Below are 18697 nucleotides of genomic sequence, written 5' to 3'. Positions count from 1 at the left end.
GAATCCTGGAATCTGTGCATCTAATGAAATCCATGAAAGTTTATTCTAATTGTAATTTCTTTTTTCAATCTCAAAGGTGCTGCAGGGTTTCTATGTGGTCTAAGAAGACACACTGCAGAAATCATCCAGTTTAAGACCGCTTTAACTGCCCTGGCTCGGTGCAAGGGAATCCTGGGAATTGTAGTCTATTGTGGGACCAGAGCTCTCTGACAGAGGCTGCTAAATGTCTCATAAAAGTACAGTTCCCAGAATTCCCTAGCATTGAGCCAGAACAGTCAAATTGGACCTCTTGTGACAGGCCTGGAAGCAACCAAGGAGAAAGCTCTTCTCTGTGTCCTCAGTAGCCACTCCAAGCTCTCTTTGGTAGAGAAGGCTAAAGACCTTACAAAACTACACATCCCTCCCAGAATTTCATAGAATGGAGCTACAGCACTTAAAGTGGTGTCAAACTGCGTTATTTCTACAGTGTTCATGCACCCTTAGAGTTCTTAAAAACAAGACACAGGTAACGTGATTTATTGGACATTATGGCCTATATATCCTATATACTTCAAGATAGCTTTGGCTGTTGGATTTGTTTGCAGAACAAGCTGCTGTTAAAGCCCTGGGAACAAGCTCCGTTCTTCTCCTTTTTCCTGGACAGTTGGGAATCCTAGCCATGAGTTCCCATCGGTGCCATTGAAAACCCTTGAATCAGAAAAGATCCAAGCAAGCCCCCACCTCCCGGTCTCATGTTCATAGGGCATTCTTTGTTTGGGATTTGTTTATAGTGTCCAAAAGAGAGGAGGAAAACTTTGGGTAATGAAATCTTAATTAGAGCAGGCTAGCGGCCAGCCGTCCATGGAATAAATCCAATGGATTTGAGGGACAGACATCAGTGTTTGGCAGTGGAGACATAGGTCAGCCTCAGCAAACACTGTGAGCAGGAAGAGGATAAGACTATGTGGAGTCATAAAAAGGCTCCCAATCCATTATCCAGGACAGACATGGGGTACTTTTGGTTTTCCAGATGTTTTGGACCAAAGCTTGGGGAAATTATCTGGACTCTAACTCCGCAAACTCCCAAGTCAACCTAGCCGTTGCTTCTACTGGCTGGGAATTCTGGGAGATGTGGCCCAAAAAGGAACTCTGATAAATGCCTGCAGCTCTCAGAATCCCTTACCATTGGCCATGTGAACTGGGGATTATGGAAGTGGATGTCTAAAAGAGTAGGCCAAAGAATATTTGCTGCCGTTCCAAAACCTGACAGCTTCCATTAAGTAAAGATGGGAGTTTATCACACGAAGGAGATTGGCAGTTTATCCTGTGAATATCCTGGGGAAATCACATAATTATGCATAATGATTTCACACAACGTCGCATAAAACCCACCATTAAAGTGGTCACAAAGAAGCTTTAATACACATTTTTTTATTTTTGATTTCAGCAACAGTGCATTTCCAATATCACTTTATATGGGCAATTGTATGTGATAATCATTCGTGCAATTATTCACCATTTCCACTTCATTTGTGGGATGCTTTAAATGTGCTCTAATCTCTCTTTAATGTCAAAATCAGCCCCAGTGTGATAAACTCCATGGAGAAATTGCAGCCCTTTAGATGATGTTGGGTGGCAACTCACGTCAGTCCTTACCATTGTTGTTGTGGCTAGGGCTGATAGGAGTAGCAAGCAAAACAACGTCTGTAGTGGTTCGCTCCAAATGTTATTGGTCTTCAGTTCCCAGAAATCCCAGCCAGCATGACCAATGATGAAGGATTCTGGGAACTGAAGTCTGGAACTGCCCTGATTGACAACCGACAGACCAGAAGCGATCCCAGGGTTGGCCTTCAGGAAGAGTAAGGTTGAAAATTTTGGATGACAGTAAACTGCTTGCAATTTAATTTGGAGATGGTAAGGCATATATGAGATTCTTTGCTTCATGTGCTAAAATAACCAGATCTAGATGCCACGTACCTTAATTTGGATGAATGGGGAAATGCTATTGACTGTTCCACCTCATGCAGCAAAATATCTTGAGCCAACACTCCAGGGTGGTTGTTCATTAATTCAATTTAGCATTGCCAAATCATCAGGGAGAAAAACCTCCCATCCCTGTCTTGCTTCCTACTGCAAGGACTGTGGTTTATCAAGTCAGTTTAACATTGCCAGCGAATCAGGTAAACATAAATCTGGTGTGCATCTATATCTTTAGGAAGCTTGGGATCAGCAGCTGAATCTCTTCAGAGCCTGGGGAACAACTCATTCTCAGCCTGCCAAGGTACTGTTAAAGGCATAGGAGCAGAGGACATCCAAAGTTGGCAACCATCAGGGACACAACCACAGGAGGACAAAATGAGGACACTGCTCCCAATAATGATCCTGCTCCCAAAATGAAATTTTCCTTCTGTCTTTCCAAATATCCTGCAGTGCAGATCCTGAAAACAGTTCATGCCTATAACCCATATTTGCCATGTTCAGATTCCCTTGGCGATGCATTTCTAAATGCTCAGTCGAGGTTTCAAGCTACTGCGATGCTAGTAATTTGGGGACCAAAGAAAAATTTCATTGGAGAACAGAATTTCAATGAGGGGGAACCATTTTGCATGCTCCCTCATCCCACCCAGATCTACACAAGGCAGCACCAATTTTATGGATTCTGGACAAATCACCGTATTATGGGGGGTACCTTGGTGCCTTGGATGTTTTATATTAAATTATACACACACACACACACACGTCCGCTACAGTATTATTATTCTTTAAAGAACATCTACACCGGTAACTTGCAGTAATCACGTTTTTGAAAATGCATCAGTCAAATCCTCTTTTGTTTCCCTCCAGCAAAATATGGACAGTGATTCACAGGAAGCAGATAAGAGAAAACAAGCCCAGGCCTTGGGAAGTTGACTATCTTTGGTTAATGAAGGATTGCTGGAGACACAAAAGGTAGGAGGAAGGCTTGGCCTGCCACGAGGAAGCAGGACACAGCTGTGTCAGGCGGAAGATCCTGGGTGTGTGTCACAGCACAGAGTTGCACTAAGGGCGGAAAGAATAGTTTAACAACATTCAAGTGATGATTTTTTGAGTATCGAAAAACCCTAATGAAAGAATCCCAGACCGATGAGGATCTTAGCAGTTTGGGGATTTAGTCTGCAAAATTCACATACATATTGTTTTGCACAGAGAACAGCATTTTCCATGCAGGGAACAACATTTGCTGTGCAGAAAATAATTGCTTTCATTACTACATGGAGTATAGAATACACAATTACACACATACACATATATAGATATATTATAGGTCCAAAACACACTGCAGAAATAATCCAGTTAGAGACCATTTTAACTGCCCTGGCTCAGTGCTAAGGAATCCAGGAAATTGTAGTGGCACTAGAGCTCTCTGGCAGAGAAGGCTCAATGTCTCACGAAACTACAGTCCCCAGAATTCCCTAGCATTCTGCCTTGATGGCAGAAAAGTCTGAATATCCAAAACAATTCTGTTCCAGATAAATTGCTGGCCATGGGGTGATTAGCAGTGTACAGCCATGCATACATACCAGGAGGGGAATTTCCCTGACCTATTCTTCTACTCCTAGATAAGTGCCATGAAATTCAGGTGGGGCTTACTCCTGAGTAAATATGCCTAGACTAGAGTCACTCTCTTTAGCCTGGAAAACATTGTCAACACTGCTTGCGTTTGACCCGGTATCTGACATTTTTATTGAACTTTATGGCCCTTCCATTGTAAAGCACTCCACTTGGTTATGGCTGCAATCCTGTGCGCAATTACCAAGAAGTAAGTTCCACTGAAAATGATAAGACTTACACCGGAGTAAGCACATATTGACTTATCACTCCACAATGGTATCAGTTTGATGTGACTGATAAGCCAGTGTGGGGTCATGATTTGAGCATCTGACTACAACCCTGGAGACCAGAGTTTGATTCTTTGCTCGGCCATGGAAACCCACTGAGTGACCATGGGTGAGTCACACAGTCTCAGCCCCAGAAACCCCATGACAGGTTCGCCTTAGGGTCCCCATAACTCAGAAATGACTTGAAGGCACACAACAACAACAACAAAAGGCTGATAAAGATAAAGACACACATCGGTGACTGAGATCAAGTCTTTAAGATAGATCTCTCCTCTACCTACACAATAGACCTTAGCCAATGATTCCCAAATGTGCTCTTTAAGGGATTTTGGACTTCAGTGCCCAGAATCCTAGACTATTGACCAACATCGCTGAGGCTTCTGGGAGCTGAAATCCAAAACCTCTTAAAAGCCACAGTTTGGGGATCACTGTCTTAGACTGATGATGGGCCTGGTTCTGGTGCAATCTGGAAGCACATTATTTGCAAAGTTGACTCACAGGGCAATCCTCAAAATGGCTACTGGATCAGGGCTGTCCGATGACACTTTGCTGCCAGAGGCAAAGGATCCTGCCTTCCTTCCAAGTGTAGAGGTTCACCGGACATGTCCCCAACTCCAAATTTGACTTGGATGACAGAATTGGGGGCATAGTGATCAAATTGGCAGATGACGCCAAATTAGGAGGAGTAGCTAATACCCCAAAGGACAGGATCAAAATCCAAAATGACCTGGATAGACTAGAAAGCTGGGCCAAAGCTAACAAAATGAAATTCAACACGGAGAAATGTAAGGTCCTGCAGTTAGGGCAGGAAAATGAAATGCATAGATATAGGATGGGGGACACTTGGTTTAAGGAGATTTGTATGTGTGAAAGGGATCTAGGAGTTCTAGGAGACCACAAGTTGAACATGAGTCAACAGTGTGATGCGACAGATAAAAAGGCCAATGTGATTTTAGGCTAGGCTGGATCAATAGAAGTATAGTGTCTAGATCAAGGGAAGTAATAGTGCCACTCTATTCTGCTTTGGTTAGACCCCACCAGGAATACTGTGTCCAGTTTTGGGCACCACAATTCAAAAAGGACATTGAGAAAATGGAGCGTGTCCAAAGGAGGGGGACTAAAGTGGTGAAGGGTCTGGAAACCATACCCTATGAGGAACAACTCAGGGAGCTGAGGATGTTTATCCTGGAGAAGAGAAGGTTAAGAGGTGATATGATAGCCTTGTTTAAGTATTTGAAGGGATGCCATATTGAGGAGGGAACAAGCTTGTTTTCTGCTGCTCCAGAGAACAGGACCAGGAACGATGGATGCAAGCTCCAGGAAAAGAGATTCCACCTCAACATGAGGAGGAACTTCCTGGCAGTAAGGGCTGTTGGACAGTGGAACACACTCCCTCAGAGTCTGGTGGAGTCTCCCTCCTTGGAGGTCTTTAAGCAGAGGCTGGATGGCCATCTGTTGGGGATGCTTTGATTGAGATTTCCTGCATGGCAGAAGGGGGTTGGACTAGATGGCCCTTGTGGTCTCTTCCAATTCTACGATTCTATGATCCTGTGACTGCCCCACTGACAGGGGGACCCACCAGCTCTTACTGGCAAGGAAGTGCCAGGCAGTCTGTGTGCCCTCAGGTGGCATGTCCCAGGTGAAGTATCGCAGAGTTTTCTTGGCAGGTTTCTTCAAGGGGGGAGAGATTGCCTTTGCCATCTTCTGAGGCTGAGAGAGTGTGACTCACCCAAGATTCCCCTGCAACCTTGTTTGGGCTCCGGTTCCCAAAATCCCAGAGCCAGCAGGCAGTTTCCCAGGCCCCACACATTGCTATTAGGTGGCACGTGGAGCCCTTGATCATTCCAACAGGAGAACTTCCCAGTCACAGAGCTGGCATCCGCACTGCAGAAATGATGCGGTTCAGTTCAACATCACTTGGACTGCTGTGGCTCAATGGTATGGAATTCTAGAGTGTTGTTCATGGCACAAGAAACTACACATCCCAGAATTCCATAGCATTGAGCCTTGGCAGGTCCAAGTGGTGTCAAACTGGATTCTTCCTGCAGTGCAGATGCATCCCCAAAACAGAAATGTAATATAGAAATGTATAGGGATGGAAATGCATGCTTCTGAGTGATGCTCCAAAAGGAGGACCCTTTGACATCCCTGCTGGGAAGGAGGCTGGGATGGAGGACAGGTCCTGGAAAAGGAGGACGTGGCTGGGTGGGCGAGGGGGGCTGCCCCCCTCCCCTCAAAGCCACGCCCCCCGGATTGGGCTGGCTGCTGATTGGACGGGGGCTGACTCCCCCTCCCGCACCTGGGCAGCCCTATAAAAAGCCCAGGACTGACATCATTCCGAGGCTGAAGCTGCTGGACGCCAAAGAAAGAAAGAAAGAAAGAAAGAGGAAAAAGGAGGAAAGGAAGAAAGGAAGGAAGGAAGGAGGGAGGGAGAAAAGAAAGAGCGCGCGGAGGGAGGCGAGGCAGACAAAGGTAAACCCTGGGGCCCAACCCGACCCAAAAAAGGAGGCTTTAACCAAAACACCCCAATAAAACCCATTCATTTTATTAAGTGGGCTTTACCCAAACTCCCCTAATAATTTTATTAAGGGGAATTTAACCATAAACCCCACTAAAACCCAATAACTTGACTAAGGGGGGGCTTTAACCAGAAGGAAAACCCCAATAAAGCATAATAATGTTATTATGGGGGCTTTAACCTAAAAACTCCCAATAGAACCCAATACTTTTATTAAGGGGCTTTAACCTTAAAACCCCCCCATAAAACCCAATAATTTTATTAAAGGGGCTTTAACAACAACAACAACAAACCCTCCCCTATAAAACATAATAGTTTTACTAAGGGGGCCTTAACGAAAAGCTCTTAATAAGTGTACTAAGGGGGCTTCAACCAAAAAAAAACCCCAATACAACCCTAATAATTGTACTAGGGAGGGCTCTAAGCAACCCCCCCCAATAAAGCCCAATAAGTTTATTCCAGGGTCTTTGCACCCCTCTCAAAAAAACCCCAATATTTTCACTAAGGGGGCTCTAACCAACCCCCCCCCCATAGAACCCAATAATTTTATTCAGACGTCTTTAACCAATCCCCCCCTGATTCTTGTATTAACCCCCCTCTCTGCCTTCTTTTCTCTCCCTGTCTCTCTGCTCAGCTCCTTGGCTCTTGGTTCCTGGCTCCTGCTTCTTCCCACCGCCATGACGTCGAACGGGACTTCGGAGTCGCTCCAGATCCAGTTTGGTTTGATCAACTGCGGCAACAAATACCTGACGGCGGAGGCCTTTGGGTTCAAGCTCAACGCCTCGGCACCCAGCCTGAAGAAGAAGCAGATCTGGACCCTGGAGGCCAACGGAGGCGGGGATGAGTCCTCGGGGGCGGTGTTGCTCCGGAGCCACCTGGGCCGCTACCTGGCAGCCGACAAGGATGGCAAGGTGACGGGTGACAGCGAGGCCCCAACGGCAGACTGCCGCTTCCTGATCGTGGCCCACGACGACGGGCGATGGTCGCTCCAGTCGGAGCCCCACCGGCGCTTCTTTGGCGGCACGGAGGACCGCCTCTCGTGCTTCGCCCAGACCGTCTCGGCAGCCGAGAAGTGGAGCGTCCACCTGGCCATGCACCCGCAGGTCCACCTCTTCAGCCTCAGCCGCAAGCGTTACGCCCACCTCAGCTGCGGCCAAGGCGATGAGCCTGCCGAGGTGGCGGTCAGCCGCGATGTCCCCTGGGGCACTGAGGCCCTCCTCACCTTGGTCTTCCATGAGCATCGCTACGGCCTCCGCACCGCCGACCACCGCTTCCTCCGCCACGATGGAAGCCTGGCCCCGCACCCTGAGCCTGCCACCGGCTTCACCCTCGAGTTCCGTGCCGGTGGCAGAGTGGCCTTCCGGGACTGCCAGGGCAAGTACCTGGCCCCTTCTGGCCCCAGTGGCACCCTCAAGGCTGGCAAGAGCCCCAGGCCTGGCAAGGATGAGCTCTTTGCCCTCGAGCAGAGCTGCCCCCAGGTCCTCCTCCGTGCAGGCAACCTCAGGAACGTCTCCACCAGGCAAGGTCAGCCAGCCCTCCTGCCCTTCATTCCTCCCTCCCTTCATTCATTCCTTCGTTTGTTGCGCCTTTGTTCCTTAGGTTCATCCTGGAGAAGAGAAGGTGAAGAGGTGGTATGGGAGACCTGTTGGAAGTATCTGAAGGGGTGAGCAGGGAGCAAGCTTGTCAGCTCCACCAGTTCTGGTCCGCCATCCCTTCCTCCCTTCATTCCGCCTTTATTCCTTAGGAGGAAAACCTTACGGAGCTGGGTCTGTTTATCCTGCAGAAGAGACAGTGATATCAGATACCTGTTTAAGTATTTGAAGGGGTGTCATATTGAGGATGGAGCAAGCTTGTCACCTTACCTCCACCACCTCTTGCCCTCCATCTCTTCCTTTCTTCCTTGAACCTTTGTTCCTCATGAGGAACAATTTAGGCAGCTGGCTCTGTTTAGCATAAAGAAGAGACAGTTAAGAGGTGATATGAGAGTCCTGTTTAACTATCTGAAAGAATGTCATTTTGAGGATGGAGCAAGCTTGTCAGCACCACCACCTCTTTCCCTCCATCCATTCATTCATTCCTTTGTTGCGCCTTTGTTCCTTTTGAGGAGAGATTTAGGGAGCTGGGGAAGAGATGGTTAAGAGGTGATACGATAGCCCTGTTTAAATATTTGAAGAGGTGTCACATTGAGGATGGAGCAAGCTTGTTTTCTTCTGCTCAAGAGAATAGGATTCAGAGCAATGGATGCAAGCTACAGGAAAAGAGATTCCACCTCAACATTAGGAGGGCCGATAGATAGTGGAACATGCTTCCTTGGAGTATGATGGAGTCTCCTTAGACAGAGGCTGGGTGGCTTTGATTGTGAGTTCCTGCATGACAGGGGGTTGGACTGGATGGCCCTTGGGGTTTCCTTGATTCTTCTCTGGGTTCACCAGGGCCTGCAGTCCTGTGTCAGCCCCTGGCTATCTTTGCCTCCTCTCACTTTAAGCCTCAGGATAAGGGCATCAATGGTGCAGGCTACACCATCTGACACCTAAGGGGCTGTGAGAGAGAGACACCACTCATTTATTCATTCTTTACACCTCTTTCTCCTGCTCTCCTTTGTTTCTTCTCCATGTCCCCTCTTCTGTCACTTCACACATGCCTATAGTCCCCTTTGCCTTCTCTCTCTCCAGACAAGGGTCTCAATAGGGGGGTGCGGCCACACCAGGTGCCACCATAAGGGGTGTGTGACACCACTCATTCATTCATTCCATGCATCTGTGTTTCTTTTCCATGTCACCTCTTCTGTCAATTCACACATGCCTACAGTCCTTGTGTCAGGAGCTGGGTTTCTTTGCCTTCTCTCTCTACACACCTCTGTGACACCCAGGTGTGTAACACTATTCATTCTTTGCACCTTTGCTTCACCTTCCTTTTCTCCTCCTTTGTTGCTTCTCCTCTGGGTTCACACATGCCTACAGTCCCTGTGCCAGGTTCTGGTTTTCTTTGCCTTCTCTCTGCACACCTCAGGACAAGGGCATCAACAAGGGAGGTATGGGTCAGATAATGTGACACCCTAAGGGGTGTGAGACACCATTCATTCATTCATTCATTCTTTACTCCTCTGTTACTAGGGAGATGCAGTGGGGTTCAGGCTGCTCTAGGTGATACCCTAAGCCTAAGGGGTGTGTGATACCACTCACTTATTTGTTCTTTGTGCCCTTATTTCTCCTTCCTTCTTTCCTCCTTTGTTTCTTCTCCATGCCCTCTTTTCTGTGCATTCACACATGCCTACAGCTTCTGTGTCAGGCACTGGGTTTTTCCGCCTTCTCTCTCTGAAGGCTTGAGGTGGCCTGGGGCTGGGGCCTCAACTTATTAGAGTAGACCTACTGAAGCAAATACCCTCAAGGCACTAGTTCTCCTTCTGATCCTGGAAACTGAGCAGGGTCAGCCTTGCAAAGGGATCTTGTAGCACCTTTGACACTAACTGAAAGAAAAAGCTGCTAGCATGAGGTTCCCTAGACTTGACCGTACTTCCTCAGATGTATGCATGGGGTCAGCCCTGGTTAGTACTTGGATGGGAGAGTACCAACAAAACCAGGTGCCTATAGTTTATATTTCAGAAGAAGGAACTGGCAAAACCACCCCCTAAGAAAACCCTATGGGGTTGTAATAAGTCAACAGACAACTTGAAGGCCCATACACACTGAATCTATGGATTTACTTGACCATTCAGCAATTGATTGAATAAGTCTACTCTAGCTGGGAGTGGCCATCAGGAGGCCAGTTCCCATGGAAAGGTGCTTTCCTTTCTGTTACTCTCTCTTTTATTTTCTCCTAAGCCATGTGTATTTACCAGAATCTGATTCACAAGGTTGTGCATTCACAATGTTTCACAATGCCCAAGGTTGTGAAGTCAGCAGTTGATCTTTCATTTTATTGGTGGTATTTAACCCTTCCTTTTGGTTGGCCTTACAGTTTGAGATAAACTATGTGAGTCAAGGGAGGCTGTTAGAAGGGGGTTGGTACTTCATCCCTTCCCATTGCCTGACCTGAAGGGTTGTTTTTAACATGATTCACACATGCATAAGGTTGATGGCTAGACACTTGGCTTCCTCTCCTTCTCTGGTTGGTCATTTGAGTAGACAGTGTCAAAGATATTGCATCCAAAGATGCTTATTGCTTTGGGCACTCGGACCCACCCAGAATGTGCAAAGCGATTCGATATTTTTTAAAGCCATCAAGGAAAGAAGGAAGAGGTCTATGGGGATTGGAAGCAGCCACCAGCCCAAGTTGTTAAAAGCTGATCCATTTTGATGATGATGCCTGTTAAAATGCAGAACATTTGCCATTGTATTGTATTTTATTAGTATTTTGTAAACCGCCGTGATCGAAGGAACGGCGGTTATATAAATAAAATCTCATTTATTCCTTCCTGCTCTGAGCAAGATTTCTAGCGATTGCGAGTCCTTTGAAAGAAGGGACAGATTGGAAGGAACCTCTCTCTCCCATGGGTTGAAAAATCGTATCTGGTCTTCCTCTTGTGTAACTAGAAGTGACCAGGGGGCCCTTTAAAAATGGTGTTCAAAGTTGGTGCTCCTGTGGTGCAGGGCACATGAGAGGTTGCTAAGAACTGGCTCCCCCTTTCCCCAAAAAGATCATTCTTGAGAGCCAATACTAGATGGAACGAGGCAGCAGTTTGTTTTATTCCTTCCCTTCTCTCGAACCTTTTGCTTTGTTGTTGTTTTTTTTAAAAAATGTGGCAGCCCCCCACCCCACATTTCTTGTCTCTCCTCTCACCCCGTTGCATTTGGATTTGGAGGACATGAAGTCAGGGGCTGGGACTATATCTTACCAGCCCCTCTTTGTCCTCCCGGGTCTCCTCAGACACGTGGCAAATGGAGATGGATTCAAAAGTGGCAAATGGAGATGGATTCAAAATTCAGATTATCACATATCTCCCCTGTTTGCAGTTTGTTGGGGGGAAGACAGCCAGAGAAAGGTGCCCCCAAACTAGCTCTGGAGATGCACACTCTGCCACCCACCTCTTCATCTGCCTCTCTCTTTCCAAATTGCTGCCAGCCTTTCTTTTCTGCATCTCATTTTTCTCCCTGCAGCCCTATGAGTCTTTTCTCTCTCTCTCTGCTTCAACTCCCAGATCCTCATTGTTTGTGGCCTAATGCTGCCTTCAGTTCAGAGCTTCCAAAAACTAACCCTCCCCACCCCCCAAAAAAACCCTGAGAGGCAAATTAACCCATTCTTCCCTTATGAAGAGCCTCTCTTTATGTTTCACAGGGCTTTGTGTGTGGATGGCGTGGTACAGCAGCTGGGCTGGATTAGGATATTCTGAAACCCCCGTAGAGGCTTCGTAACACTAGTTAAAGAAAGAGAAAGAGTATGATCAGTAAACTTGACATTTAGTTTTAAAAATGTACGTGTGTAATAAGGATGGGTGGATGGATGGATGGATTAATGTAAGGTTCATTTTATTTTTGAGACCTGAAAGTATAGCTTTGGAAACTCGTGTGTAAATCTGGTTTGCTGTTGTTGTGTGCCTTCAAGTCATTTCTGCTTTATGGCAACCCTACCGTGGGGTTTTCTCGGGAAGCTTCTTCAGAGGGGGTTTGCCATGGCCGTCCTCTAAGGCTGAGAGGGCTTGGCTCGACTGAGATCACCCACTGGGTTTCTATGGCTGAGGTGGGATTTGAATCCTAGTCTCCAGAGTCGTCATCTGATGCTCAGACCACTACACCATGCTGCTGGCTCTCATAAATCTGTCCCTCTGTGCCAAAGGATCTTATGACATAAAAGGATGGGGTGGCCCATGTTCATGTTTTAAAGCAAGAGATGTCCCTGTCGCCCTCAGAGTAAGCAAAGATGATGCCAAGTGTAAGCATGTGCATCCTATCTTAGCATCAGTTGAACGCCCCCTGAGCCCCAGCCACGTGGTTCTCCATCCTCTTGCCAGACCTTTCCTTCCCAGCAGCCTCTCTGTTCCACGCCTTCCCCCCATCCATCCTTACTTATAGCACCCCACCCCCTGCTTTTCAACACTGCCTTCTGCTTCTGCCTGCCTTCCTCAGCTGTGCTCTTACTACCCGCTGTGCAATTGTCCAGGCCCTGCCTTCTCCCAGTTGTGTCCTTCCTCTCTCCCCCTCCTCCTAACCTACAACTGCTTGATCAAACTCCCTAAACTGTGAAGCCATTTTGGTGGTGCCGAACTGCTTTGTGGACTCATGCACAAATACACACACACATCTCTTATGCATCTCTTATATAAGTCTGGAGCATTTGGCATGCCTTGGATCAAGAGAGGATAAAAATACAGAACTTTTTATCCATGGATTCAGAAGCCATACATGGCCTGAACATATTTTAAAATTAATGTAAATTCTAAAAGCAAACCTTGTTTTCCCCAGATGTAGAGGGATCTTGTATCACCTTTGAGATTAACTGAAAGAATGAAGTGGGCAGCCTGAGTTTTAGTAGACTAAAGTCGACTTCGTCAGATGCATTATGTTAGTCTCAAAGGTGCTACAAGATCTCTACATCTCTGATTCTTGGTTTTCCCATTTTGTATAAGAGACACGGTTTCACTATGCTGTTGTATTTATTGGCACTTGAGCATCCACTGGTTTTTGTATCCACCAAGGGTCCTGCAACCACATCCTAGCGGATACCAAGGGTCCACTGTACCTTCCTGATTGCCTTGCTAAGGTTGTTATTGTTGTGTGCCTTCATTTCTGACATGTGTGGACTCTAAGGCAGGCTTAACATGGGGTTTTCTTGGCCAGGTTCATTCAGAGGAGGTCTGTTGCCTTCTTCTGAGGCTGAGAGTGTGTGACTTGCCTAAGAGCATCCATAGCTGAGCAGAGATTTGAACCCTTGTCTCCCAGAACCTTGGTCCAGCACTCAAACCATGGCACCACACTGACTGTACACTACAGTAGCTTTTCCCAACATGGACCTCATCCCAAATATCTTGGACTACAACCTCTATCTTCCCCAACCAACATGGACGGGAGTTATAGTCCCAGACTCCTGGCCTATACCTGTATCAAACCCACATCTGGGGGCTTGGGCATGGTTCCAGTGTTCCCTTCAGTCTCTCCCATCCCCTTTACTCTCTCTTTTATTCATTCCCTTCTGCTCTTCTGTTCTTCCTTCCCCTTTTCATCCTGCCCCACACATTTGCTGCAGCTGCTTTCCCTGTTTGTTTCTGGCTCAAACCTTATCATGGCTTCTTCCTCTGAGATAAATGCAACATAGTTAATGAGATTCTGTAAATCTTTAGGGGGGTGGAAGAGGGGGAAATCAAGAACTTAACCACTGCCTTTTTAGCTGCACCAAAAAAAGAAAGAATTAAGGAGTGGGGAGAGCTTTGATGGAGAGGTTTGCTCTGCAGAAGAAGCTGCTTTTGATCTCTCCTTGAGTCAGCTTTTTTGAAAAGAGAAAATGTGCCCTGTCCCCACCCTGCTCCCAATATTTCTCACCCTTTTCTGTTCACACCTTGTTGGGAGTGTCCTTCAAGTGTCCTCTTTTGGAAAGCTAGTCAGGAAAAGGGGTCTTGAGCAGCTTTTCTTTTTTATACTAGTGCCCCACCTTCTCCAGTTCCTACAGTGATGCATTGTATGAGCTGGAGAAAGAGATTCCCTCCTCCTTTAAGCATCTTTCTTGGGAGAATATTGAAATGAAGGGTGTCCAAATTAAAAAGAGCCTTCTATCTGATGCATTGGGCAGCTGTCGGGTTTGGTGGTCTGTTTTTCACATCCCTATAGACTTCATTTGGCAAAGCGTAACCCTACTGTTGCTTTTCAGCTTGTCCTTTCGGTACATCCAAAAACCTCGGCTCGGTTTCTCTTTTTAAAAATAAGCTGACTCAAGGGAAGATCAAAAGCAACCGATTCTGCAAAGCAAACCTTTTCATTAAGACTCTTTCCCTTCCTCCCTTCCCTCTTATTTGGATGCTGCTAAAAAGGCGGTGATGGATCCTTAGTCCCTTCTATCCCTGTAGAGATTTTTCAGAATCTTATTACTTTTCCCCCTTTTATCTTGGGAGAAGCCATAATAGGGACCCTGCTCAGGGATGACTTTTCTGCAGCATAATACACCATTTTCCATTGTGCTGCCATGCATGGTATACAGATGTGTGCTTTAAAGCACAGTCATCCTGAAAATTTGCACTCAGAGAATCTGAATTCTGCAACCTGTAAAAATCATGCAAACTGGCCCCATTGGCATTTCTTTTCTCTTTCACTTGTATAATTTTGGTTTTTTTGTCCAAATACAGGGAGGCTTCAGGACTTACACAGGACACTGACTGAATAGAGATGGACAGGTACATACAGCTCCAAAACACACTGCAGAAATAATCCAGTTTTGAGACAGCTTTGCCCTGGCTAAGTGCTAAGGAATCCTGGGAACTGTAGTTTATTGTGGCACAGAACTACAGTTCCCAGAATTCCCTAGCATTGTGCCAAGGTAGCTAAAGCGGTCTCAGTTATTTCTGCAGTATGACACTGAGACACTCTGAAATCTACATTCTATGTCCCAGTGGAAATATTAAACCCTATCCTTTATTCTGCCTTCTGCTTTGGAATACAGCGAAAGGAAATCTTGCCTTGAATCCTCCATTCCCTCAGCCCTTTCCAATTTCTGCAGTCTGCAGAATTCTGGAGCTGACACAGTTTTATAAATGGATTTTCGCTGAAAATCTGAGCCCAGTGGCCGGTTTCTAAGCTGTGCAGGGCCAAGTGTGACCTACATTGAAGTAACACAAAGGCAGCTTTGCCTCTCCTGGCTGCCCCTTCAGCTGACTCAGCTGTGCACCAAGTCTCCTGCCTTCTCTCCCTCTCATTCATTGTGAACTTTGGAAGCTTGCATGCAGCCAGCAGCCTTGCTCATGCAAAGTGGGGTCTGGGGTTGGAGTCCTCTGGGGGGATGTGGGTTCTGAGCATGAATGGCTGGAAAGGAATGGCTTCTTTACTGAAGCATTCCCAAAATATATTCCATTGCAGCCCCTATCTTCCCAGTCATTGACCCTCTCATTTGATGATGCTAGGATCGTAGTTCTTCACTTATGGAGGGCACCATGTTAGGGCAAGTTTCTACCTGGCTAGGAATTGTCTCTGAGCTTTTTGCAGGATCGTTACATCAATATTTCAGCTTTCTTCTGGCAAGTGAAAGGAGGTACATATTGGTCTCTTCAACACAACGACCTTGTGGGGTAGGGGAGGCTGAAAGAGACTGGCCCAAGTAGCGAAAGTAACTGGCCATAGTAGTGAAAGAAACTGCCCCCTTGTTGGACTGGATGACCCTTGTGGTCTCTTCCAACTCTATGATTCTATGAATTCTCTCAACCAGCCTGTCCTCCTTTCCTCTTCTGTTTAGCTGGAAGCTTTTTTTATTCTTCTCCTTACTATTTTATTTTAATCAGCGTTGGCATTGAGAGGGTGGTGAAGGACTGGAGGCATACAGATACTCGGCACCCATCATTCCTGACTGCTGGCTAGGGCATCGAGAAGCTGGAAGTCTGAATCTCTGCACAATGCAGAAAGCATTTTGTGGGTGGAGGGTACATGGGAGATGAGCAGCTTTTCTCTTTAACTCCATTAGCACATCTGAAGAAGTGGATTGAAATCTACAAAAGCTCAGGCCAGAATAAATCCACTGGTCTTAAAGGTGATGCTAGATTCCTCTTTCCTGCCCCCATTTCCTTCTTTATCAGGGAATGGCTCTCAAAACTGTCTACATGGAACAGCTGGGCATTTCTTTTTAAAATGCACTGTAGCAGCTTTGGTTTCTGACCTGCGCACAAGTCTTGCACGTCTTTTGCCATTCAAGCTCTGCTACCTTGCCACCCACCCATCACCCTCTTGAGCGGAGCTATTGAGTGCAATGCCTTTTCTTTTGGCAGATGTAAAACATTTGTCTGCTTAGAAAGAGGGGAGGGCTGCAAAGGAAGGGCTGGGAGAACAAGGCGAGGATTGTGATGGTGAGGGAGAAGCCATTTTGGAGCTTAGTTGGTGAGGTGGGGGGCTGGTGGGGAAGGAGCGGAGGCTCCTGTTTCAGTCCTTTGTCACTGTGGAAAACCAGATGTGAGGCAAGCATGGGGGGGAGGTTGGCTTCATTGTATGGAGAAATACAGCCCATGCTCAGCTCTGTGCTGCTTGAGAGGTGGTTGCAAGCAGCCTCTTCACCACATTCAGTTGCAAACTGGGGAGGAGATGGCCATGTTAGAAGATGGCCCCTTCCCATTTTACCCTAGAGTTAAGAATTGAAGACATTGCCCACTGCATGGAGTTTATCACAATGGGGCTGATTTCAGCATTAAAGAGAGATTAAAGGGCATTTAAAGCATCCCACAAATGAAGCAGAAATGGCGAGTAATTGCATGAATGATTATCACATGCAGTTGCGCAAATAAAGTGATATCGGAAATGCATTGTCTCTGCAATCCCACTACGGTCTTTAAGAGAAGTTAGGGCAAGCAGCTGTTTCTCTTCTTATGTCTTTAGAAGCATTCAAGAATAGGTTTGCCATATCAAGGGTATTCTGGACCGCAAGTGTTTCAGATCCTAAACCCAAGACTTAGGGACAACGCCTTATGATATCATGAGGGCAGGCCCTAGTTATTACTAAGATATCATATAGAGCATGATACATTGTCAGTCACAGCTGCAGAGAATATGTCATTCAGATTAAAAACACCAAATGAATAGTTTATGTACAAAGCAGTCTTTCTGCTCCTTTCCTGCCCATGTCTCCAGATTGGAGACTCAGGACCAGACCCTGAGACCTGGGAACCCTATTCAAGAACCATCGAATGCGTTGTCATCTCTCTCTCGACCCCATGTTTCTTTCCCATTCTAAATATGTGATTGCTCTCAAAACTCTTCCTTGCCAAGGTCTCTTTCCTCTTTCAAACATCTGCTCCATGGCCTTGGGTGTGCTTCTCTTTGGAAGCTTCCTGACTGGCAAATGGGGTACACCTAAGCTTTGAAAATCCCAAATGTTGTAGCTGGAAGAAGGAAGAGCTGGCCTGGCACTCTGGTTTCTTAGAATATGTGAACCAGAAATATAAATGAAGAGGAACTGACTCCCTCCAAACCAAGCCATATCTACAGTTAGCAGTTCCCTGAAACATGATCCACCTCTCTCAAACCTGGGGAGCTGTTTGCATTGGTGACTCAACCCTTGTGGCCCCTTCCATGGGCTCACAGCTGGGACACATTTGTTTCTTTGGTTGGCGGTCTCTTTCTCTCTCTCTCTCTTCCCCTCTTCCTTCTGCCCTAAGAGGAAAAAATGATTTCATTCCAAAAGTTAATTAGAGGCAAGGCTGAAAACTTGCGTGGCCAAATTTCAAAGGATCAGCCCTGTTTGTCTGGCAGAAACAACCAAGTCTTGGGGCACCTTAAAGACTTATCAAATTCATGTCTGCCCTACGTATACATGACATTATGGGTAACCTCCAAAGCATCTGAGGAAGTGGGCTAGAGTACCGAAAAATCCAATATATTGTTTTTATAGGGTCAAAGGACACTTTCCTTCTAACTGTCCCATTCTGGCCTTGGCTATTGTTAAGGCTGCATATCAACTTTAATAAGTCATTTAAAAATGGATTGAGTGTCCGCCATGGACAGATAGCCTTAATGTAACCTTAAAATCCATTTTTGGAGTAGTGTCTTAAAGATTATTACCCTTATATGGATTTTGCAAGGTTTCCTGGCTTTTCTCTTAAACCTGTGAGTATTGAAATACTTGTAAAAACTGTAGGTGGCAAGCACCATTTTGGGAATGAGTATTCCTTTAAGGGTTTGGGTGCAAAAGAAATGTCTTTTTACTTTGGCTTTTACTTAACACGTTTCTTTTTCCTTATGGAGATGTAATCAAATGTGACTAGTGAATTAATCTACTAAAACCACAAAGATTAAGCAGCTAAATCTTCTTACATTGAGTGATGGGCCTGCTTATTATGCCAGGAAGTGTGGATGGGGATGGGACCGGTGTTACTTCATGTCTTGGATTACAGTTCCCATCATTCCTGACCAATTGGGGGATCCGCTCTAGACCCACAACAAACTCCAACTCCCAGTATTCCGCTCCCTTGAGCCAGGGCAGCTAGTGGTGCTTTCTTCCCCGGAAGACAAAAAAGCCGTCATTTGAGCCAGGATTGGAATGGGGGGAGGAAGAGAGCCTTTGTGGCTGGAGAGTGGGGTATAAATACTCTAAGTAAGTAAGTAAGTAAATAGACCTTCAGGATGAGGCAACCAGGATGAGAAACCATACCATGTACATGCATTTGAGGGTATGACTAAATCTGCAGCCATGCATTCATGCAAAG

The 18697-nt window shown here is 46.3% G+C and overlaps 1 protein-coding gene across 5 annotated transcripts in view; it reads left to right on the top strand.

The window, feature by feature from the left end:
• FSCN1 (fascin actin-bundling protein 1) overlaps positions 1 to 18697 on the top strand; it is a 77609-nt gene that overhangs the window by 43461 nt on the left and 15451 nt on the right. For 4 of the 5 annotated variants that reach the window (XM_089540838.1, XM_089540837.1, XM_089540836.1 and 1 more), the window contains 2 exons: positions 2824 to 2928; positions 7010 to 7899. In XM_089540838.1, the coding sequence (XP_089396964.1) occupies positions 2824 to 2928; positions 7010 to 7899 (995 nt within the window). Of the gene's footprint in view, positions 1 to 2823; positions 2929 to 6202; positions 6330 to 7009; positions 7900 to 18697 lie in introns of those variants that run through there. The other variant, XM_089540840.1, reaches the window with a different exon arrangement.

The sequence above is a fragment of the Sceloporus occidentalis genome, unplaced genomic scaffold (genome assembly GCF_023333645.1).
Source record: "Sceloporus occidentalis isolate IW3139 unplaced genomic scaffold, rSceOcc1.0.p SCAF_10, whole genome shotgun sequence".
NCBI classification, from domain to species: Eukaryota; Metazoa; Chordata; class Lepidosauria; order Squamata; family Phrynosomatidae; genus Sceloporus; species Sceloporus occidentalis.
Note: the sequence above shows the minus strand (reverse complement) of the source record. Positions and strands in the feature narration are given on the sequence as shown.